The 25,266-nt window shown below is 37.7% G+C and overlaps 1 protein-coding gene and 1 pseudogene across 1 annotated transcript; one reads left to right on the plus strand and one right to left on the minus strand.

Annotated features, from left to right (window-relative positions):
• Positions 1–938: 938 nt before the first annotated feature.
• On the minus strand, positions 939–2,839 carry LOC105046935 (oxygen-evolving enhancer protein 3-1, chloroplastic). Its single transcript, XM_010925687.3, has 3 exons — positions 2,477–2,839; positions 1,256–1,551; positions 939–1,151 (listed from the first exon to the last, which is right to left on the minus strand). Exons 1-3 carry the CDS (start codon positions 2,787–2,789, stop codon positions 1,053–1,055), a joined length of 708 nt encoding a protein of 235 aa, XP_010923989.1. The 5' UTR covers positions 2,790–2,839; the 3' UTR covers positions 939–1,052.
• Positions 2,840–15,652: 12,813 nt separating this feature from the next.
• Positions 15,653–16,399, plus strand: LOC140858767 (uncharacterized; annotated as a pseudogene).
• The last annotated feature ends 8,867 nt before the right edge of the window (positions 16,400–25,266 follow it).

A 25,266-nucleotide genomic window follows, 5' to 3' on the forward strand; every position in this document is an offset into this window, starting at 1 on the left:
GTCGCTTCATGGTTCATGCAAGTTTAACCATCATACTCTGCATTTACTTAATTTCCTCTGATGGATTTATTGGACAAATTTTGAAGTTTTTCTTTTGGTTTGTTGATTATGTAATGGAAATTTTGATGTTGTGATTATAGCAAGAGTCTCTGTCTCGAAGTTATGGTGCTCATCGGTTAATAATTAGGTTGGACTTCAGGTGTATTTCTTAATCCAGCTTGCTAAACCTGCAAACATGACTAGTTGTAGTCAACGGTTAAAGATTCTCCTATTCTACTCTAATATTTCTTCTTAGTTCTTAGCCTTCCATCCTGTCACATATGAGAACAGCATGGAGAGTAAAAAATTACTTTCCTTGGCCAGTAGCAGCAACATGCCCAGGTTGGAGAGAATTTTTTGCGCTTATGCTGCTATCATTCTATTATTTCCAATGAAATTTGTCTGATTTTCATCCGCCAACTCAAACATTAATGGGGCCTTCCAGGCAACAAAAGCTTAGGTTGCTAATTTAGTTCCTAAAGTAGATCTTGTTGGCCCAAACATTTAAGCATCTTAGAGCCATGGTGTGAAGTTCTTGTTGAGCAAGATGGGTTCATGGATTGCTTTCTTTACCTGCTGAATCCACCTTAGGCAAACACAAACACAAGGCACAGCATGAGACTATATACGTTTTGTCTGACTGCTAATTTGTGCATTGCAATAGCTGGTCGGTAACATTTTCTAAAGCAGCACCATGTAGTCCAGGAACAAGGAGCTTGGTGAAAGGGATACTTCGTGTAGCATGTCTTATCCCAGTTTTCCTCTTCCAAATGGTAAACTATTTGTAGTCAACCCCATTGTAAAGTTTGTTCTTTAGCCTAATGTGCTGCTATGATGTCGTATCTTAGCAAGGAAAGCTAAAACAATATTCCAGCCCATGCCCTACAAAATCTTAAAGATAGACAACACAACATTTGTGATACTCACTTGCTAGAAATCATATCCAGAACTAGTTTGATATTAACAAAGAATAAAGACAAAGTTGACAACACTTGACAGGAATAAGCTTTCCTCTAGCCTATTTTGGCAAGGACATCAGCAAGGGCAGATCTGGTCTCCGCATAGTATTTCTCGGCGTCCGTTGTGCTCTTGATCTTTGCAGCATGATCAAGCTGACAACAAGATGAGGTAAGCAATGTTAGATAGGCGTAAACGAGTTTGATATGGAACAGTTCAACTTATTCCCTGTTCTATCTATATATGCTAATATATATACCTCATCAATTGTGGCAAAGAGCTTCCCTGCAAGCTCCTTGAGGGGTTTCTTCTCTTCTTTCGGCTTTGCAGAGATAACAGTATTGAGGTCATATCGGAGGTAAGAGGCCCTGAGACGAAGGTCATTTTGAACATAAGGCCATTGCTTCTTGTCTATTAATTCCTTTATGTTCATGATGTCCTTTGCTGACTCTTTCAACCTAGCTGCAGCTTCTGCTGGAGGAAGGGGTTGCAGGTAGAATCTATCCTTCACTGGAAGGTCCAGGTCTCTTGGTTGGTCTGAATTTAGGGTCCCAGCTGTTGCATGCAAATTCATTGCAACATGAAAGCTGTTAGTGAAGATACTAGTATTGTATTAAAGATGACAAAGAGCCAAACTTTTGAGGAGGTAAAAAAAAATTATATGGGACTAATTATCGGAAAGTACAGACACTTGCAGGTCAAACTCTCAAATGCATTCGCCATAAGAGGTTTTGGCTTTCAAACTAGCATACTGTTTCATTCTTTAATTCAGAATTTCTATCTAGAAAATAAGTGTAGGAGTTTTTGATGAAGATAGATTGCTAAAGAGGAGTTGGGAGTAGGACAAGCAAAGTAAAATTTGTGAAGTGCAAACACTATTATAATTGGACTCTACAGACATACGGTTTAAGAGGCTTGTCAGATTATAATACACAGTCAAAATCCAAACCATCTATTGCTTTATCTGTCACACAAGCCTTTTAAAAAAAAGAAATCATCCAATTCCAAATTATAAGGGCCGGCCATTTATTTTTCTATAACATATAGTTTGAAAACTTATTTAAACATCTTTTAGAAGAATAGCTCTAAATCGAGTGAAACGGGTTACGGGGGGAAAGGATTCATATAGTTAAGGCTTAGTTTAGTAGAGCTGAGTATAAACAGCATTTAAAAATTCCTTTCAAAAACACAATATTCAACAAAATGAAAGAAATTCCAAATTACATAAAGCCACAAATTCACCAATTTATTCCTTGAAAAACCTCCTATAATTTGAAGATTGTGATAAGAATCTAGCAGTCTCTCTTCATGATAGCCTGCTATCGTATTATTTTATCAATGCCTTCTTCAGCTGCATTGTTCAAAAAAAAAAAAAAAATGGAGGGAAACAATAGCAAGAAATTTAGAAAATAAATCTAGTTCTTGGAATCTAACCCAAAAAAAATATCACATATAAAAGAACGAGCCATCGAGCACTTACGGAGCCCACCGGAGGGTGGGGGAGGCGGGCCCACCTTGATGGGCTTGACCTCGGCGAGCACGGCCTTGGCGAAGGCCCCGCCGGCGATCCCAGCCGCCGCGAGCCCCAGCAGGGCTCGGCGCCCGCTCTGAGCCACGCCCTCGCCTTCGGCCAGGCCCTGCTGGGCCCTGACCGTAAGGCAGGGCCGGCCCGCTGAAAACCGGTTGTTTCCCGGCATGGCCAGCCGGCCCGAGCCACTAAGCTGGAGACTTCCCTGCAGTACTGCCTGCGAGGAGCCGCGTAAGCCAGCCATCGAAGCCATAGCCTGCGCCATCTCCCGATCCCCTCTCTCTCGCTCTCTCTCGTTCTCTCTGGGTTCGTCTCTGAGAAGGAGAGAATGTGCGAGATTTTATTCGGAGAGTGTTTGATTGGGATGCCTTATCTGCCAGTTCAAGAATCGGATAAGTTGGGATCCACTGCGTGATGGCCACGTGTCCTGTCTTGGGTCAGGTGTGTCAATGTATCACTGACGTGGCTTGGGTTACTCCCCCATTGCGAGCCTCACACGTGTTCACAAGCGTGAACCTTGCATTCCACAATTTTTTTTTTTTTGTTTTTTGTTTTTTTGGTGGAACCTTGCATTCCACAGTTGACCACCACGGTTTCCACCGTGGTGTATGCATATACGCACACGCACAAATATACCGATCTTTTATATATATTTGGTTCTTACAGACCTAGGATTAATTAGTGGTTATACCTCCATTTCAATTTGGAAGTTTTAAATTACAATCTAGAGTATTTGACTTTATGATTGACATAGAACTTAGTAAAAATCATTAAACATCCTTCCTCTTGACTAAGAATTTCTTATTGTCTTCCATTTGCCATGTGATATTTTGAAAAATCTGTAGGTGTCACTATATTTTATTCATTTTATTTTAATATAGTATTGTCTTTGGTAGTAATCGTTATAACTGGTGCATAAAATTGCAAGCAATATTATAGAATGGTTTTGTCTCCTCACACTATTAAAAGTAGAAAAGCATATATATAATTCACAAAAATCTATTGGTATATAAAACAGATTGAATGCTGAGACTCTGCTACCTTTTATGTGGTTTTGATGCTGAAAGGTGTATTACATTTATTCTTGGAATGCTCCTCTATCAGTAGCTCTGGTTTACTCTCAAAATGCAGCAAAAGATCAAAGGAAGGCCTACGAGCATTTGAGATCTTTGTGTAAGAATTTATGGTGGCCCATACCATATAAAATATGATTTAATAATTAAATAATGCTTAAATCTTATTGGCTATTGAAGGGATGCAACTCTTGGTAATTTGATGGAAGCTACCACCCACTATATATAAATAGGAGTTTGGTCCTCTCTCAACCCTGAACAAAAAGAAAAAATCAATTATCATTCTTGCAAAGAAAAAGCCTTAAAATAAAGAACTCCATCACTAGGGAAAGGGTCAAGAGAGAAATATCAAATCTTCCTCCGCAATTATATAATCGGCTTCATCAGCAGATAATACGGACAAAAGTATATATATTTTCTGCATTATGTGAAAATATGAATTCTAAGATTATGGGATTGATTGATTCTATGCCTAATTAAATGTATGTACAGAACAATTAATGGTTTACATATGGTATCAGAGTATGATTTAGAAATTCATGTTTTTCATTAAAATTTAAAGATCTATAAGTCTGTTGTCAACTATTAATGGATGACAATATATATTTCGGTTGTTAACTTTGGCGGACAAAGGTTCCAGGATGTTTCTTTGCCAATTGAATTGGATTTCTTGTAAAGCAAGAAATTCATTTTGTCAAAGTTACTGTTGATTTTATTTACCCAAAGCCACTGTTGACTCTCTTCAAGAAAGAATGCTTTCTTGGCCATATATATATCTCTGAAAAATGATAAAGTTTATGGACTTATGTAAGTTATGTTGTTGTTATCTCTGCACTGTTCATACCCATTGGATATTGTAAATCTATAAACGATATCTATTATGTATCGTATCTTGTCTGGTGTTTATAAGCATGGGTTTTCCATAAATAAATACTGATGCCGGCATGATGGATGTCCATTGCAGTTGCTATAAAGGAACAATTTGCATGTTTTGCATGTTAAGGAATGTTTGTATGTAAAGGCACAATTGCTTTATCAGTTTCCATTTCTTGAATTGGTGAACAATTAATTGATGAGTCAGGGTATTAAAAAAAAAAAAAAAACTGTCATGCTGTCATACTAGCTACAATTGTCCATATTCAAATAAATGTATGTACGTAAATATATGCAACGGTTGATTTGCATGTTTCTTTACATGCTTGCCTTTGTCCATATATGGACAAAGAATAATGCCGAATGGTTGTTTCTTCCATTAGCAACTACCATGATAGGATTTAAATAAAATAAAATAGTATGGAAGAAACAAAGTGACGTAATTATCCAATTTGAATTTTTCTTTTATAATAGACTTTATTTGTCACCAAAGTAACCAAGTGTTTAAGTTAATGAAATTTCATTTTGCATAATAATTTTTTCATAAATTTGATGCTTATAAATGACATGATGTTTATTTTGAGTAAGAGTAAATTGAAGTTCATTATTATAAAATATTTACAAAATTGCTCAAAGGTTGATTAATTATTCTTATATTGATGAACATGATTATTGGTGATTTATATATTCATTAATTTTATTTTGCTTATCCAAATATAGAAAATATTTTTTTTAGTGCATATATATTATTAGGAAATGTGTCCTAAAGCCAATCGTTTGAACAATTGTGCTTTTTATAATTCTATATAAATTATGAATTAATAAAAATTATTTGATATTTTTTATCACAAAGTGTATATCTTCCTTATGAACTCATATGTTGTGATGAAGTCCTTAAAACTATATGAAAATTGATAAAAAAAGATTTATCGAATAGTTCTTAAACATGTTCGCGACCAAATGATATGTCATTAAAGGACGATGATGTTTATCGAATGTAGGTCGTTGTGTGCTATATAAGTTGGTTATTCTCGTAACCAAAGAGTGTGGAGACACTGATATGGCATACAGATGAGATATAAGATACATCATCATGAAACAAATAACTCACCTGTAGAGTGTTCTGCTGTCAAAAGCAGCTCGCGAAGCGATGGGCATAAGTGTCCTTAGATCTGAGATCACCATAGTGACTTACAAGTAACTCACTATGCTTTTATGTCAGACTATCTACATTTCTAATGTAGTGATGGAAAGTTACTGAGTATAGTCAAGTACTTGTGAAGTCTGTGTGTGGATCAAGATGCAATTGATCCCTCTATATTATAGGAGATAATGCATCACTATATTTTAATTTAATAAATTCTGAGTCTGGATAATCCATGTGATGGATTAGAATCATTGAAATATTATGTAGATGACTCATTCAAGGTTGACAGTTAAACCCTAAATCATCTTTGAGCATTCAAGGTCAAAGGAATGAATTATGTGGTAACCATATATGGAGGTTCTTGAATATTGTCTTGCATATATTCAACCTATCCAATGTTGGAAACCATTGCTTGATGGTAATTTTGATTAGTATAGAAAATAGTTTCTGTGCTACCGACTTAGTATTCGAACCTATGGAGTCATGCATAAAATCAGGCAATGTAGGAAAAATTGACCTAAGTTTATGAGTTCAATTTGAAAGTACGTGATTTGATGAATAAATAGATTAGCTTAATTAAGAATAAATTAGAGGTCATATGGGATTAAACAAGTTGACTATGTCTAGTTAGCACTAGATATAAGTTTCAAGTTTAATTCCGAGGATGATAATGATCTGATCAATGATCCAAAAAATTTATGAGAGATTGAATTCAAGGACTAATTAATTTTAGATTAAATCTGATTTAATTAAAAATTAATTGAGTTAAAAATTCAGTTAGATGTAGTCCAGAATCTTAGTTAGATTAGATTGACAGGCTTTTCGAATCTGGTTCACATCGCATTCGAATTGGATCCAAAATGAGTCAAATCTGAGCCCATTTAGTTAGAAACCAAAGAGTCTTTGGAACCTGAGATTCTCTCTCATGATAGCCGATCAAAGAAAGGGAGGAGGGGCTGATTTCTTCTGCCCCATCTATCTTTTTCGTGCGTGAGTGTTATGGACGTGCGCAAGGGGGTCGATATTCTTTCTTACATGGGTTTCTTAATTAGTTAGGAGTCCTAACTACTTTGGATTAGTTGTTCTAAATAAGTTAGGACATTGAATTAGATTGTGGCACCTCAACTATAAAAAGGCAGACCTCTTTAACTGGTGATATGCAAGAAAGAAAAATTTTGCGGCAAAAAATTCTTCCTAACCACCATGTGATTGTAAGGGGCGGACGTCCACACTCTCTTAGCATGTGGAATTTTGTGTGCTTCCCTTTGGTGTGTAGAATCTTTCCCAAGGGTCTGAGATCAGATCTCAACTTCTCGTCCCTTCCTGCTTCCTTCTAAAAGATCAATGCCCAAAGAATTCATCCTGCTTTTCTGCGGTGTTTGGGTGCAGGAGAAGTAGAGGACCTGTGCTTTCAGACCTCGTGAGGCATCGGATTCGAGTTCTCCTAAAGATTTTGATCTCTATTCCACTGTGATCAAGGTAATCCATAATTGTTATGTAAGTTTTGGAATAAAAAAATTTTCAAAACACACCTTAGCCATCCGATCAAATCAGATACTTTTCCTTCAAATGGTATCATAGCAGGATTGATACATACTATGCATAGTTAATTTTTTTTTGATATTTTATTTGAGATATATGATCAAATTTTTATGTAGAACATTACATTTGATTTAACCTATTAATTAAAAATTATTTGATCTAATTTTGATCATATTTTAAGAACCTAATCAATGGTTGATGATGGTTAGTTATAAATCTGTTATAATAAAATTTTTTTGATGCAGATTTTTACTGAAATAACAATCAAATTAAAATTTATTTTAAATCTATTTTAATAGATTTTTTATAAGATTATTTTATTAGAAGTTAGACTTAATCAAAATCTGAATTGAATCTATTTTGACAGATTTTTAGATCTGATTTTAAACAAAATTCTGTACAACATCAAATTAGGTCTAACCAGAAATTTTATTTTGTATACGTTCATGTGTGTATTTGAATTATTTTTGTATGAGATTCTAAATTTGATTTAAGTATTTTATATATCATATAAAAGTAGATTTAGATCTAAAATTATATGAAATTTATCTAAATTAATCTGATATATTGATCTAATTAGATTAGATACATAACATGCATGATATGATCATGTTCAGTGCATGATTGAATTTTTGATTATTGCATATGTAAATATAATTAATTTTTAAATTAGATTTCAGATCTTAGTAACTCAATACTCAAATTCAAATGATCACTAGACCGTTCAGTCATAAGAGGAAGTAGAGATTGAGTTCTTCTCTTATCCATTCGATGGATTTTCTTATGACGTGTAAGGGTGCCATTGTGATCAAATCTCATAAATAAGAACAGTAAAAAAAATTTTAAAATTATTTTAATCATAAATATATTTAGATTAGATCTAAAATGATTTATAATTAATTATAATTTTAATAAAATTAATTTAGATATAAAAATTATTTTAAGATCTAAATTATAGGTTACATATGATGTAGTCGGTAGAGATCTAAATTGTGCTATGATGCATATAGTGTATATAAGTAATTTAGATTAAATTTATATGTGTTTAATTGTTAAACATAGATCTAAAAATTAGATTTTAACATCTAAAAATTACATGACATATGATATATTCTTTACTTAAAATTCTAGTAGAATAGTTTTACAGACTGAAACACATGTTTCACACAATTTGGAATTAAGTAATCTAAATTTGAGAACTGAAAGATATTAAGACACCTCATAAATCGATAGGCCATGGGTTAGCATGAATCAATTTTTCTAACTAGATTAGATCTAGGGTTAGAAATAAATATAGTTCAATTAGAGAAATTGATTAAATCTAATCAAGAGTTGAGTTAGATTAGGTCAAAATTTTTTTAAGATCAACCTCAATAGTTGTAGCTTGATCAAGTCCATATTTTTGACCATACTATATGAATCTGATTGTAGCTCAATGGTTTAGTCTGAGTCCTTTGATGTATCAAATCGAAACTAATCGATCAATTGGTATCTAAAATAAATTGGTAATATTGCTTGATAACATGACCAGTGATTTTTAATTGATAGTCCACTTACCTGATCATTTCGATGGTGTCTAAGACAAGTCGAGGTAGATCCTGCCACTAATTTTATTTATCTGGCCAATACGGTAGATTATGTTTTGATTAGATCACTAATTAATTTGAACTGATCCATACCATTAAGGTAAATCAGTATGATTGATTTAGGTGTCTCTAGACCAGGATTGTCTCTAATCCTCTTCATGACATGGTGAAGTCAATGAAAAATTTTTTTATTTGCTAGTTGATCTATTCTTTTATTCTCAAATCATTAAATCAGTTTGACTAAGTTAGGTGCCATTAAACCAACTTGTCTATAATCTTCTTTATGACTTGGTGAAGTCAGTGGGAAGATCTAAGACTCATCGGTCAATCGCTTGTCAAAATAATATAACCAAATCTTCTAAATTATTAGGTCCATAAAATGAGCTAGTTATGGAGATAACTAGATCATAGCCTCCCATTAAAGTAGATGATGATGGATCCAATAGTCTAAGTAAACATTGCAGACTCATAAGCCTGATATTTATTTAGATATTGGAGTTATCATTCATTATATAATAATGGCCCAATCATATCTCTCTGATGGGTGGTCAGGTTGACCAACCATAGTCGAGCTTGATTATTTGTTGGTTAAATGGGCTGAGTATGGTCATATTAATGATTGGACCAAACTAGGACTTTCAGTGGAGGCCCTAGCCTACTGAAATAAAATTTAAGATAAAATTAATTACTAGAAGTTGTTTAGAGAAATAATTAGTTAAGAACTTACCCATAGATGCACATGGGTTGGTCAGCCATAGTCGGACTCGTGTACGGTCTGTGTGGATTTTAGTATCCGCTGAGAAATTAAAGTAATTCTTCGAATTGGAGGTAAAGACTATCAATTCGTATGAAATAGTGAGAGAACCTTTAGACTAAAGTCCAAGTCTTTAGGATTAGATAATTCATATACTAATAGGTCTTTTATTTTTCTTTTCAGTAATAGCTAGTAGTTTATCACTCCGCTCACTGTTGGACAGTGACAAGTTTATGGGATCCAATTTTGATAATTGATATCGAAAGTTGAAAATAGTTTTTGAGCATGAGAGGATCATATATGTGATTACAGATCCAGCATCTGAAGTACCAGCTCTCAATACTGATGGGACGATTAGAGATACTTATCAGAAGTGGCTCAATGACTGTATGACAGTACATTGCATAATGAGGGCTGCTATGAGTTATGAATTTAGCTATAAATTTGATGATTCTCAACCAAAAGAGATACTTCAAATGTTGAACAAGTCCATTGGCATACTTAAGGATTTGTCCTCAATAGGACATCGATCCTTTAAGAGAAGAAGAAAATGCAAGGTGCAAAATTATCGTGTTGATCCTAAGCAATCTAAAACAGACCAGAGTTAGATAGAAACAGACATATCTAGGAAGAAAAATCAACAAAAGATTGCTGGATAAGGTACTTATATGATAACATCTTGTAATTTTTCTATCTGTGATACTACTATCTGGATATTGGATACTGAAAATTTAATTCATATCTGCAATTCGTTGTAAGGACTTCAGGTTAGTAGAGAATTTGAGAAGAGCAAACGATTTCTGAATGTTGGAGATGGAAGAGCTGTTCCAGTTTTAGCTATAGAAAAAGTTCAACTTGCTTTCAATTTAAATGCCATTATTTTAGATGACTATTATTATTGTCCATATGAATGTTATTTTCATAGATCTTTTGATCAAGAATTGTTATAATTTTTTTTTAAAAAAAAATTACTGTAATATCATTATGAATGGTGTCACAATTATGTATGAATAATTAAAATATGACATTTACACATTATCACAATCTATTAGTGTAATGTACACACATCAAATAAATATCCTAGAATAGATAATGTCATGGATACCTACCTTTGATATTATAGGCTCGATCATATAAATAAGAATAGAATAGACAGGTTAACTAAAGAGAGAATCATTAATATCAATGATTATGAATCATTGCCGACTTGTGAGTTATGTCTTCTTAGAAAGATGACCAAGTCACCCTTTACTGGAAAGGATGAACGAGCCAGTGATGTTCTAGGTCTAGTACATAGTGATGTATGTGGATCAATGAATATAGATGCCAGAGGAGAGTATTACTACTTCATTACATTTACTGATAACCTATCAAAGTATGGGTATATCTACCTTATGAAACACAAGTCTGAATCATTTGAAATATTCAAACGATTTTATAATGATGTAGAAAAATAAACTGGAAAGAGTATTAAAATTCTTCGGTCAGATTGAGGAGGTGAATATTTTTTAATGAGTTTTTGACATATCTAGGAGAGAATGGGATTCTCTCACAATGGATCCTTCTGAAGACACCACAGCATAATGATGTATCGAAAGGAGGAATCGAACTCTGTTAAATATGGTTCGGTCCATGATGGAGTTTGCAAATCTGTCAATCTTTTTTTGATATTATGTACTTAAGACTGTATACTATGTTCTGAACAACATCTGAGCAAGTCAATCACAAAAACTCTATATAAGATATGGATTGGACATAAGTCAACACTCTTTCACCTTAGGGTTTGGGATTGTTCGGCTTATGTAAAATATTTATGGACCGACAAACTTGGACCTAGGTCTGATAAGTATTATTTTGTAGGGTACCCAAAAGAAACTAAAGAATATTATTTCTATCTTGTTGAAAGACAAAAGTTATTCGTCAGCAATAAGACAGTCTTTTTGAAAAAAAAAATTCTTAGTAAAAAAATTAATACCTCTAAGATTGAACTTGATGAAGTTCGACAGGTAGAAGAACTGACACAGACCAATAAAAATATAGAATCAGATTTAATTAGATCAAATTCAGAGCCCATTATTGAGGCATCTTTAAGAAGATCTGGTAAAATACCACGTCAACTAGACAGATACTATAGTTTCTTGATCCGAGATGGTGATTCTGTTGAACTCGATGAGAATGATAAAGATCCGATCACCTACATGAATGCCATGCAAAGGTCCAACTCAGAAAAATAGCTTGAAGCCATGAAATCCAAGATGGAGTCCATGGAGATCAATAGTGTATGGATACTTATTGATCCATCTGAAGGTATAAAATCCATAGAGTATAAATAGATATTCAAAGGGAAAAGGGGTGCAGATAGGAAGATGGAGACATAAAGTCTGTTTGGTTATCAAGAGATATCGTCAAAGTTATAATATTGACTATGATGAGATTTTTTTTTTGTGGCAATGCTCAAATCCATCCGAATTATACTTGCGATAGTGACACACTTTGATTATGAGATCTGGTAAATGGATATCAAAATTACTTTTTTTAATGAAAAGCTGAAAAAAAAGATGTATATGATACAACTTGAAGGATTCACATCCATAGATGAATCAAAGATGTACAAGCTTTAGAGATCCATTTATGGATTGAAGCAGACATCTCGAAGTTGGAACATGCATTTTGATAAAGTGATCAAAATATATGGCTTCATTAGGAATGGAGAAGAACCCTGCATTTATAAATAGGCTAATGGTTCTGTAGTCATCTTCTTTGTACTATATATGGATGATATACTGTTAATAGAAAATGACATTCCTATTTTACAAAATATAAAGCTTTGGCTATCTTCACAGTTCTTCATGAAAGATTTGAGAGAAGCATCCTTCATCCTATGGATGAAGATCTATAAAGATAGATTTAAAAGGCTGCTTGGATTATCCCAATCCACATACATCGATACTATGCTGAAATGGTTCAGCATGAAAAATTTTAAGAAAGACTATCTTTCGATAGGTCATGAAATTACTCTCTCTAAGAAGGATTGTCCGACAACTTCATAAGAGAGAAAGTGTATGAGTAGAATCCTATATGCTTCGACAATGAAATCTATCATGTACGCCACGATATGTACAAGATCGGATGTGACACACTCATTAAGAATAGTGAGTAGGTACCAGTCTGATCTAGGTGAGAACCATTGGAAGGTTGTAAAAATAATCTTTAAATATTTGAAAAATGACTTATCTATGAAGATACTGACTTGAATCTTGCGAAATATACTGATTCTAGCTTTCAGTCAAATCATGATGACAATAAGAGCATGTCAGGTTATGTGTTTATCCTAAATGAAAGAGCGATCTGCTGAAAAAGTTTCAAGCAGCACACCATAGCTGACTAAACTTGCAAGATAATATATATTGCGGCATCCAATGCTACGAAAGAAGCTATCTAGTTGCAAAAATTCATTAGCGACCTTGAAGTGGCACCCTCCTTGGATGGTCCTGTTCTGTTGTACTACGACAACACTAGAACCATAGCTCAAGCGAAAGAATCGAAGTCCCATCAACGCATCAAGCATATTCTGTGCCGCTATCATTTGATTCGAAAGATCGTGGATCGAGGTGAGATCGAGCTTCAGAAGATCAATAGAAAGGAGAACTTGATCGACCTATTTACTAAGACCCTCGAAATCAAAAAATTTGACAAACACAAATAGAAGATGGGTATTATATACTGTACCGATTGGCTTTAGTTCAAGTGGGAGTTGTAAAAATATATCTTAAAGCTAATTATTTGGATGATTGTACTTTTTATAATTATATATAAATTATAAATTAATAAAAATTATTGATATTTTTCATCACAAAGTGTACATCTTCTTTATATGAACCCATGTGTTGTGATGAAGTCCTTAGAACTATATAAAATTGATAAAGAAAGATTTATCGAATAGTTCTTAAACATGCTCGAGACCAAATGATATGTCATTAAAGGACGATGATGTTTATCGAGTGTAGGTCATTGTGTACCATATAGCTTGGTTGTCTTTATAATCAAAGAGTGTGGAGACACTGGTATGGCATACAGGTGAGATGTAGTGATACATCATCACTGAACAAGTGACTCACCTGCAGAGCTCTGTTGTCAAGAGTAGCTCATTAAGCATATGGGCATAAGTGTCTCTCAGACATGAGATCATCATAGTGACTTGCAAGTAACTCACTATACTTTACTATCAGACTATATGCATTTCTAATGCAGTGATCTAAAGCTATTGGGTACAGTCAAGTACTTGCAAAGTCTGTGTGTGAATCAAGATGGGATTGATCCCTCCATATTATAGGAGATAATGCATCACTGTATTTCAATTTAGTAAATCCTGAGTCCGGATAATCCATGTGATGGATTAGAAAGATTGAAATACTATGTAGATGACTAATTAAGGATTGACAGTTAAATCCTATATCATTTTTGAGCATTTGAGGTCAAAGGGATGAATTATGCGATAACCATATGCAGAGGTTCTTAAATATTACTTTGCATATATTCGATCTATCTAGACATCGGGAACCATTGCTAGATGATAATTTTGATTAGTGTAGAAAATGGTTCATATCTACCGGCTTAGTGTTCGAACCTATAGAATCATGCACAAAGTCAGACAATATAGAAAAGAATTGACCTAAGTCTATGAGTTCAATTTGAAAGTATGTGATTTGATTGAACGAATAGATTAGCTTAATTAAAAATTAAGTTAGAGATCATACAGGATTAAACAAGTTGACTATGTCTAGCTAGTACTGGATATGAGGTTTAGATTTAATTTTGGAGATGATAATGATCTGATCAATGATCCAAGAGATTTATGAGAAATTGAATTCAAAAATTAATTAATTTTAAATTAGATCTGATTTAATTAAGGATTAATTGGGTTAAAAATTCAAGTTAGATATGATCGAGAATTTTAATTAGATTAGGATAGACAGGCTCTTCGAATCTAGTTCGAATCGCATTCGAATCGGATCCAAAATGAATCAAATTTGGTCCATTTTGTTAAAAACCAAAGAATCCTTAGAACCTGAGATTCTCTCTCATGATATCCGACCAAAAAAAGGGAGGAGGCACTGATTTCTTCCACCCCATCTTTCTTTTCCGTGCGTAGAGTGTTATGGACGTGTGCAAGGGGGTCGGTATTCTTTCTTAAGTGGGTTTCTTAACTAGTTAGGAGTCCTAACTACTTTGGATTAGTTTCCTAAATAAGTTAGGACATTGAATCAGATTACGGTGCCTCAACTATAAAAAGGCAGGACCTCTTTCAACCGGTGATATGTACGAAAGAAAAATTTATGCGACAAAAAATTGTTCCTAACCACCATGAGATAGTAAGGGGTGGACGTCCACACTCCCTTGGTGTGTGGAATTTTGTGTGCTTCTCTTTGGCATGTAGAATCCTTCCTAAGGGCCTGAGATCAGATCTCAACCTCTCGTCTCTTCCCTGCTTCTTTCTAAAGGATCAACACCCAAAGAATTCAACCTATTTCCTGCGGTGCTTGACGTGTATGAGAAGTAGAGAACCTATGCTCTCAGGCCTCATGAGGCATTGGATTCAAATTCTCCTAGAGATTTTGATCCTTATTCCACTGTGATCAAGATAATTTATAATTGTTATGTAAGCTTTGGAATAGAAAAATTTTCAAAACATACCCTAGCCATCCGATCAGATCGGATACTTTTCCTTCATATATAATCACCAAATCAAGTAAAATTTTTTTAGCATCTTGATGATTTATGATTGTATATTTTAGTATAACCTAAAGGAGTACTTTAATATTTGTTAGAGTCATTTATTTGAATTGGAGATTATGTGATGATGATTATGACTCAAAGCATTATTGTATGTATATTTTTCCTATTTGCAATCACTATTCCTGTTTCACTGCACTCGCATGCTTCATCTGTTCCTTTATTTAATGGGCTGAATTTCTCTGATTGGTGTGAATAAGTCCAATTTTACTTAGGTATTTTGAATCTTGATCTCGCACTTCAAGTTGAGAAACCTGCTGCTATTACTGATGCAAGTAGTGATGATGAAAAATCTTTTCATAAAGCTTGGGAAAGATCAAATAGATTAAGCCTAATGTTCTTGCAAAAGCATTCTCAAACAATATTAAGTCAACTCTACCCAATACTAATAGTGCTAAGGAATTCATGAAATTTGTGTAAGAGCATTCTCAAACTACTGATAAGTCATTTGCTGGTACATTAATGAGTAACTTGACCACCATGAAATTTGATGGTTCATGTACCATGCATGAGCATGTTCTCGAGATGATGACTTTGGCAGCAAAATTAAAGACTTTAGGAATGAACATGGATGAGTATTTTTTAGTACAATTCATACTTAATTCCTTGCCTCCTGAACAATATGGTCCTTTTCAAATGAATTACAATACTATTAAGGACAAGTGGGATGCTAATAAGTTGACCAGTATGCTTGTTCAAGAGGAGACAAGACTAAAGAATCAAAGGACTCATTCTGTTCATTTTGTGAGTCATCAAGAGGCTGGAAAGAGTTCTAAAAGGAAGCTAGAAAAAAACAAGAAGGTTTGCACAACCTGAATGAACCTTCGAAAGCTTATATAATTCACAAGAAGGAACACAGGAATGATAAGTGCCGTTTCTGTAACAAAGTTAAGCACTATCAGAAAGATTGTCTAAATGTAAGGCTTGGTTTAAAAAGAAAGATAAGCCTCGTGCTTTTATATATTTTGATTCAAATTTTACTGAAGTTCTTTATAATACTTGGTAGATTGATTCTAGCTCTATAACTCATATTTTCAATATGATGCAGAGATTTCTTACGATCTAAACCATAAAGCTAAATCAGAATTTTGTGTTCATGGAAAATAGAGACAAAGCTCTAGTGGAAGGCATTGGTACTTACCATTTAATTTTAGATACCGGACATCATGTGGATTTGTTTCAAACCCTTTATGTACTAGTTTTTCCCCACAATTTGGTTTCTTTATCGAAACTTGATATGGCAGGATTTACTTTTAAGTTTGATTTTGGATCTTTCACTTTGTTTAAGAACAATAATGTTATTGGTTCTAGAATCTTATGTGATGGTCTTTATAAGTTTAAACTTGATGATTTGTTTGCTAAGATCTTAATGACTTTGCATCATAATATTGGTACTAAAAGTAGTTTAGTTGATGAGAATTCTACTTACTTGTGGCATAAATGTTTGGGTCACATATCCAAAGAAAAATTGAGAGATTGGTAAAGAACGAAATTCTTCCAAAGTTGAATTTTACTAATTTCGGAGTGTGTGTTGATTGTATTAAAGAAAAATAAATCAAACACACTAAAAAAGGAGCCACAAGAAGCATATAGCTTCTTGAGATTATACACACACGACATATGTGGACCTTTTGATGTTCCAACCTTAGGTGGAGAAAAATATTTTATTACTTTTATTGATGATTGGTCACATTATGGTTACATTTATCTATTGTATGAAAAGTCTCAATCCGTACAAGCCCTTGAGGTGTACATTAATAAAGTTGAGAGGCAATTAGATAAAAAAGTGAAAATTATTAGATATGATAGAGGTGGTGAATATTATGGAAAGTATGATGAATCAGGACAATCTCTAGGTCCATTTGCTAAATTCCTTGAAGGACATGGTATATGTGCTCAATATACTACGCCGGATACACCACAGCAAAATAATGTAGCATAAAGACGTAATCATATCTTAATGAAAATGGTTAGGAGTATAATAAGCAATTTAACTTTACCGGCCATTTCATTATGGATGTATGCATTAAAAACGATGATGTATTTGTTAAATAGTGTTCCTAGTAAGGCAGTTCCAAAGACTCCTTTTGAACTATGGACTAGAAAGAAACCTAGTTTAAGGCACCTGCATGTTTGGGGTTGCACAGCAAAAGTAAGAATTTATACTCCATATGAAAAGAAATTGGACTTTAGAACGACAAGTGATTTTTTCATTGGATATCTAGAAAAGTCAAAGGCATTTATATTTTATTGTCCTAATCACAGCACAAGAATTGTCGAATCTGGAAATGCAAGGTTCATTGAGAATGGTGAGGTTAGTAAGAGTGAAGAATTGCATAATATTTGCATTCAAGAAGTTAGGGTGGAAGTACCATTACCTATAACTTTAAGAATGTTATTGTTCCTGTAACCTAATCTAACAATACTCTAGGACAATAAACATGTGATCAAACACTACTCCATAATAAAAATGTAAATGATGAACCTGTAATAGATAAGTCACAAAGAGTAACATTAAGAAGATCTCAAAGAGAAAGGAGATATGCTATTTCTAATGATTATGTGATTTATTTTCAAGAGTCGGAAATTGACATAGTAATTGACAATGATCCAATTTCATTTTCACAAGCTGTACCATATGATGATTCTTCTAAATAGATTGCTGCTGTGAAAGATAAATTAAAATCTATGGATCAAAATCAAGTTTGGGAGCTTGCTGAATTGCCAAAAGGAAGTAAGAGAGTTCGGTGTAAGTGGGTCTTTAAAACAAAGCATGACTCAAATGGCAATATAGAGCAATATAAAGCCAGACTTGTTGCCAAATATTTTATTCAAAAAGATGGCATCGCTTATAAAGAGACGTTTTCACCGATCTCTAAGAAAGATTCACTTAGAATTATTATAACTTTGGTGGCTCATTATGACTTAGAGTTACACCAAATGGAAGTTAAAACTGTCTTTTTTTAATAAAAATTTGGAAGAAGAGATTTATATGGATCAACCTGAAGGTTTTGCGATTAAAGGAAAGGAACACAGTGTGTGTACATTAAATAAATCAATATACGACTTAAACAAACTTTCCGACAATAGTATCTTAAGTTTAATGATGCCATAACTTTTTTTGGATTTAAGAAAAGCACTTGTTGGGTATAAAATAACTCCAGCCGAAGTTCGTAAGAGGCCAACCCTCTTAGGACTCTTCCGGCTTCCAACCTTGTGCGGTGTCTTTCTGAACTCTCCTGGCCGTACGAGCTTCCACAGTACCATCCGGACTCCTCCACAGTCGACCTTCCACAGTGTCCTCCAGATTCCTCCAACGGATGAACTCCTATCGTGCCATCCAGACTTCTCCAATAATGAGCTCCTTCATTCATCTATCGGACCGCTTCAAATGCTCTTTGGACTTCACTATCAATCGATTTTCTACAGTGATCGACTACTCTCCGAATCTCTTCCAGACTTCTCCTGTCACGATCGACTATACTCCAAGCTTCTTTCAGACTTCATCAATATCCGAGCTTTTCCAGCAGTAGGACTTCTACAGTAGCCAGACTCCATCCAAATTTCTGTGATGGTCGATCGCCTTCCGAATTTTTTCTGAACTCCTACAAGAATCGGACTCCGTCCGAACTTCTACAGTGGTTGGATTCCAGATGAACTTCTACAATGGATGGGCTCCAGCAACCGGATTTGTATAGTGACCGACTGCCTCTGGTGTCTCCGAACTCCTATTGCAAGCAGACTTTATCCGAGCTTCTACGATAAGCGGTCTCTATCCGACTTCTATGGCAACTGGTCTCCATCCGAGCTTCTACGATAAGCGATCTCCATCCAGACTTCTACGGCAACCGGTCTCCATCCGAGCTTCTACGTTAAGCGGTCTCCATCCGGACTTCTACGGCAACTAGTCTCCATCCGAGCTTCTACAGTAAACGGCCTTCTTCCGGACTCCTACAAGAATCGGACTCTGTCCGAACTTCTACAGCGATTGGATTCCGGACGAACTCTACACGGACGGGCTCCAGCAATCAGATTTCTACAGTGACCGACTATCTCCGGTGTCTTTCGTACCTCTCCAGCCATCAACCTTCAACAGCGCCAGCCGACCTTCCACAGTGTCCTCCAGACTCCTCCAGCGGATGACTTCCGTCTACAGCATCGAGCCTAAGGCACCCAACAACAGTTAACCCATCAGCAACCTCAAAATATCCGAGCTTCTCTTAGATTGTTGAGACAGAGAGCTATTCTGCTCCACAGATGTTCCAACCGAGCTTCAGCCGTCCGGTCCGAACTCTCCGACAAGTCACGATAACGGACACCACTCCACTTCGGTAACAAACTCCATGTGGCCCCATCACTCTCTGGTAAGTCACGACAACGGACACCACTACTCTCCGCAACAAACTCCATGTGGCCCCACCACTCTCTGGCAAGTCGCGACAACAGACACCACTACTCTCCGTAACAAACTCCACGTGGCCCTGAACGGCCCACTACCAGGCAGTTACTGATGTCGCTGTCAATCGATTATGCTCTCCCGTCTATAAAAGAGACCCCCCAGATACGTTCTCCTCGAAGCTCTAAATGCTATCTCGAAACTCTGCTAAAATCTCATTCGAGTGCTTCATTTCTGTTGAGGCAGAGTACTGACTTGGGCATCGGAGGGTCTTGTCGGAGCACCCCCAACTCCGATTTAGACTTTCTTGCAGGTCCCGATGGCGGCCGCGATCCCCTCGACTCCAGCTTCTCCGATATCGATGAAATTCTGCACCAACAGAATTGGCGCTAGAGGGAGGGTACTATGTCTTCGCAGGACCCTTGTTCTTAAAGGAGTACTCAACGAGACTGTCTCCGATCATCTTCTTCTTCTTCTCCTGCCAGATCCCCACTTGATGCCTCCCCGAAAGGCATCCATTAGGCGATCTACGGCCTCCATGGTCAGATCTTAGTGAGATCCGACCTCGTCTCCAATTTTTCAGGCTCCTCCTCCTCCGGCAACGGCAGTCAGCATGGAGCAGTTCGACCTGCTGGTTCAACAGATCAGGGGCCTCACCGAAGTGGTGCAGACCATGCAGCAGCAGCAGCAACAGCCGCAGGCATCTGTGCGGCTGGAAAGAGCATCGCTGGAGTTTCAGAATCCGACGATCGAGTGGCCCACTTGGGCCAGTCGCCCTGTATTCCTCGGATAGGGGAATCAGAGGGCAGAGAGCTGTCTGTCTGATCACGATTCCACCCTCGGAGGGTCCCTACCTCCGTTCTGTCAGAAAACCCTCGAGACTCGCGATCAGAGGATCTCCTGAATCAAAGGTTCCAAGAGATGAACCGGTGGATCGAAGAGCTCCGCCATGCTTCACCTGCTTACGGTGAGGATATCTGTATTGACCCTCCTTTTTCTCAAATGATTATGTAGGAATCAATCCCGCCAAACTTCAAGCTCCCCCAATTTGAGAGCTACGACGGGACCTCGAATTTGGTTGACCATCTGGAGACCTTTCAGACAATGATGCTGCTCTATGGCACGCCAGACGCCATCCTGTGTTGAGCTTTCCCATCTACCTTGAAGGGAGCAGCAAAAAATTGGTACTCGATACTGAAGCCGGACACTATCTTCTCTTTGATCAAATGAGCCACCAGTTTGCGGCTCATTTCGTCAGCAGCCGACATCCCCAGAGAGGTTCGAAGTCCCTCATCAATATCAAGCAAAAAAAGGAAGAATCCATCCGAACTTATGTCAACCATTTTAATGCCGCCGCATTGGAGATCCGGAACTTAGACCAATCAGTTGCAATGGCTGCCCTGAAAAGCGGTCTCCAAAAGAATGATCTTTTATTTTTCCTGGAAAAGAAGTATCCCAAGGACTTTGCTGATTTGCTGGCTCAGGTCGAAGGATATGTCCGAGCAGAGAAAGCCTTCAAGCTGAAGGACGAGGAGGCCGCGAAGGAGCGGCAGGCAGGTGACTCCAGCAAGCCCGCAACTGAAAAAGGGTCGAGTGAAGCTCGGCCACGTTCTTGAACTCTCCCCAGACACAAGCATGTCTGAACTCCTCCTCGAGCTCATAGGCAGAGAAGCCCAGACCGCAGAGTTCGATGGAGCTCTCCCCCAGGAAGATTCCACAGCTACGCCCCTCTCAATGCTCCAAAAACTCAAGTGCTTATGGAGGTCAGGGAGCAGCTGCCAAGGTCAGAAAAGATGCGCACACATCCTGGAAAATGCAACCCTAACAAGTTCTACCTCTATCATCATGACCACGGCCACGACACGGAGGAGTGTATTCAGCTCCGAGACGAGATCGAGGAGCTCATCAGAAGAGGTCGGCTCGACAGGTTCATCCGACGTCGGTCTGAAGGTAGAAAGATCGATCGAGGGCCCTACCACAATCAGAGCCATCAAGGAGGGAAGAACAGCCTGAAGATCAGCCTCCAATCGAGATCATCAACACCATCTCTGGAGGACCCCGGTGAGGAGCAACCAGTGGATCGGTCGGACCACCCAAGCGGCAGAGGACTGAAGAATCTATAACCTTTACTGAAGAAGATGCCCGGGAGATTCAATTCTCCCATAATGATGCGGTGTAGTTTCTTTAAATATTACTGACTATGATGTATGCCGCATTCTTGTTGATAGTGGAAGCTCGATCGATATTTTTTTTACGATGCATTCTCAAAAATATCCATTCCGAATGATTGATTAGGACCGATAAGCTCCCCGCTGGTAGGGTTCACTGGCGATGCTGTGCCAGTGGAAGGAGTAATAACTTTGACCGTAGTTGCAGGTCGATACCTAAAATAATCTAGAGCGCAAGTGAATTTTCTGATAGTAAGGGTGCCGTCTGCCTACAACGCAATACTCGGTCGACCTGACCTCAACGCCCTCCGAGCTGTGGTATCAACCTACCATTTGAAATTAAAATTTTCTACTAGCCAAAGGGTCGGAGAGGTCAGAGGAGATCAAGTCCTGGCAAAACACTGCTATAACATAGCCTTACAAAGAAATGGTCAGTCTGACCCCTATCCGGTTGATGGATTAGACACCCACGACGACCTTGCTGAAGAATGGGTGAGCCAATTGAAGATCTTGTCTCAATTCCTTTGAACGATGAGAATGAGGAGCATGTGGTGAAGATCGACTCCAACCTGGGAGAAGAGATACGAACATGGCTCATCAATTTTCTACAAAAGAATGCGGATATTTTTGCTTGAGTTCGACGGACATGTCGGAGATTGATGCGAAGTCATGGAACACCATCTAGCTGTTGATCCCAAACATCGGCCGATGAAGAAAAAAATTCGAGGTTATGCACCGAAAGGTAGAAAGCAATAGCTGAGGAAGTTGATAAACTCCTGAAAGTCGAGTTCATCAGAGAAGTCAACTACCCGAACTGGGTCTCCAATGTGGTTCTCGTTAAGAAGACGAATGGCAAGTGGAGGATATGTATAGACTTCAAAAAGCTGAACAAAGCCTGTCCGAAAGACAGTCACCCTCTGTCCAGAATTGACCAATTAGTGAATGCAACCTCGAGCCACGAGCTTCTCACTTTCATGGATGTATTTTCTGACTACAATCAAATCAGGATGGCACTAGAGGATGAAAAAAAAATTGCTTTTATCACTAACCGTGGTCTTTATTGTTACAGGGTCATGCCTTTTGGTCTCAAAAATGCGGGGATGACCTATCAATGGCTGGTGAACAAGATCTTCAAAGAGCAGATTGGCCGCAACATGGAGGTCTACGTGGATGACATGCTTGTAAAAAGCAAATCCTCAATGAACCACATCGCCGACCTTGAGGAGACCTTCAGCGCCCTCCGAAAATACAAGATGAAGATGAACCCAGCCAAGTGCGCTTTTGGAGTAACCTCAGAAAAATTCTTGGGCTTTATGGTATCAGAGCACGGGATCGAAGTAAATCTGAAAAAGATTCGTGCCATCCAGAAAATGACCATCCCGAAGTCAATAAAGAAGTTCAGCGCCTTACTGGGAGAGTAGCAGCTCTGAATCACTTTGTCTCAAGGTCGGCCGAACGGTGCCTACCTTTCTTTCAGACTCTCAAGCAGTCGAAGAACTTCTGTTGGACTACTGAATATCAGCAAGCATTCAAAGAATTGAAGAACTACTTCGGCTCACCTCCGCTATTGGCAAAGCCCAAATCCGGAGAGTTGTTCCTGTACCTGGCGGTCTCCCCTGTGGCTCTCGCAACAGTTTTGGTTAAGGAAGAAGCAAAAATTCAATGGCCGATCTACTACATAAGTCGAGTATTGAGAGATGTCAAAATCAGGTATACTAAGTTAGAGAAACTAACTTATGCCTTGTTGATTACAGCTCGAAGGCTCCGACCTTACTTTCAAGGGCACACCATAACACTGCTCACCGACCAGCCGATTAAGGTAGTTCTGCATCGAGCGGATGCTTTTGGAAGGATAGTGAAATGGACAGTCGAGCTCATAAAATCGACATCAACTATCAACCTCGGCTGGCGATAAAAGCCCAGATATTAGCAGACTTCATAGTGCAATGCACTATCCCGGAAGAAGTCGAACTTGAACGAGGTGAAGCTGACAACCCCGGGCTCCAGCCGAACTCCCTGAGGAAAGAATGGATCTCCCTGATGGTTTTTGGGCCCTCTATGTGGACGGTTCCTCCAACATGTCAAGCACGGGCGTGGGCCTGATCTTGGTCAATCCGGAGAGAATTATCGTGGAGCACGCGCTGCACTTCGAATTCCCTGCGATAAATAACGGAGCAGAATATGAAGCTCTGATTGCAAACTGAGAATCACCAAAGAATTAGAAGTAAATCGGCTCCAAGTCTACAGTGACTCCTAATTGGTGGTGGGACAAGTCAGCAGAAGCTATGAAACTCGAGAGGATAGTATGGGCAAGTATCTCAAAAAGATAAAAGAGATCATCCCTGCTTTTGGCAGTTTGGCATCAAGCAGATTCCAAGAGCAGAAAATATATGGGCCGATCTTCTCTCCAAGTTGGCTACACTGGCTCCGGCTGAACTATCCAAGGAAGTCTTCTTTGAAGTTCTGAAGTGTCTAAGTACAGAAGAATCGCAGCTTGTAATGGAGATCAGCCATGAACCCAGCTGGATTGACCCACTGGTTGCATACCTCAAAGACGGGGTTCTTCCTCGTGATGCAAAAGAAGCTCGAAAGCTTAGGAACCAGACCTCCTAATATATCCTTTATGAAGACAAACTGTACAAGAGGTCATACTCTTTGCCCATCCTGAAATGTCTCCGGCCTTCTGAAGCCAACTTTGCCTTATGGGAGGTACATGAAGGAGTCTGCAGAAGTCACCTGAGGGCCAGATCTTTATCCCACAAACTGCTCCGACAAGGTTATTATTGGCCTACAATGTACCACGACTCCATCGAATATGTCAGAAAGTGTGATCGGTGTCAGAGATATACGAATATCCAAAGACAGTCCGCCTCCGAACTTACACCCTTGAGTGTCCCACGGTCGTTTGCACAATGGGGGATAGATATCCTTGGACCTTTTCCCATGGCATCCGGATAGCGAAAGTTCCTCCTGGTGGTAATTGACTACTTCACCAAGTGGGTCGAAGCCGAACCCTTGATGAAAATCATAGGAGCTAAAGTGCAGGACTTCGTCTGAAAGTCAATCGTCTGTAGGTTCGGCTTATCCAGAACTCTCATTATTGATAATGGGCGACAATTTGCTGGAGCAAGGTTTGCTGAATTTTGTGAGGACTTAAACATCTCCCATAACTTCACGTCAGTAGCCCATCCACAGGCAAACACGAAGTCGAGGTGACTAACAGGACTCTGTTGCAAGGAATCAAGGCGAGACTTGAAAAAGCAAAGGGAACTTGGGCAGACGAGCTTTATCATGTGTTATGGGCATACCGAACTACCCAAAGACTGCCCACAGGGGAGACCCCCTTTGCCTTAGCCTTCGGAATAGAAGTCATGATCCCGATCGAACTCAAGCTTCCGTCGGTGCGAGTC

This window comes from Elaeis guineensis, chromosome 6 (assembly GCF_000442705.2).
Source record: "Elaeis guineensis isolate ETL-2024a chromosome 6, EG11, whole genome shotgun sequence".
NCBI classification, from domain to species: Eukaryota; Viridiplantae; Streptophyta; class Magnoliopsida; order Arecales; family Arecaceae; genus Elaeis; species Elaeis guineensis.

Coding starts and splice junctions, on each gene's coding strand:
- LOC105046935 (XM_010925687.3), bottom strand. CDS start 2,789: ATGGCGCAGGCTATGGCTTCGATGGCTGGCTTACGCGGCTCCTCGCAG. Junction 1,552..2,476: donor CCCACCCTCCGGTGGGCTCC/GTAAGTGCTCGA, acceptor TGCATGCAACAG/CTGGGACCCTAAATTCAGAC. Junction 1,152..1,255: donor TCTTTGCCACAATTGATGAG/GTATATATATTA, acceptor TCTTGTTGTCAG/CTTGATCATGCTGCAAAGAT.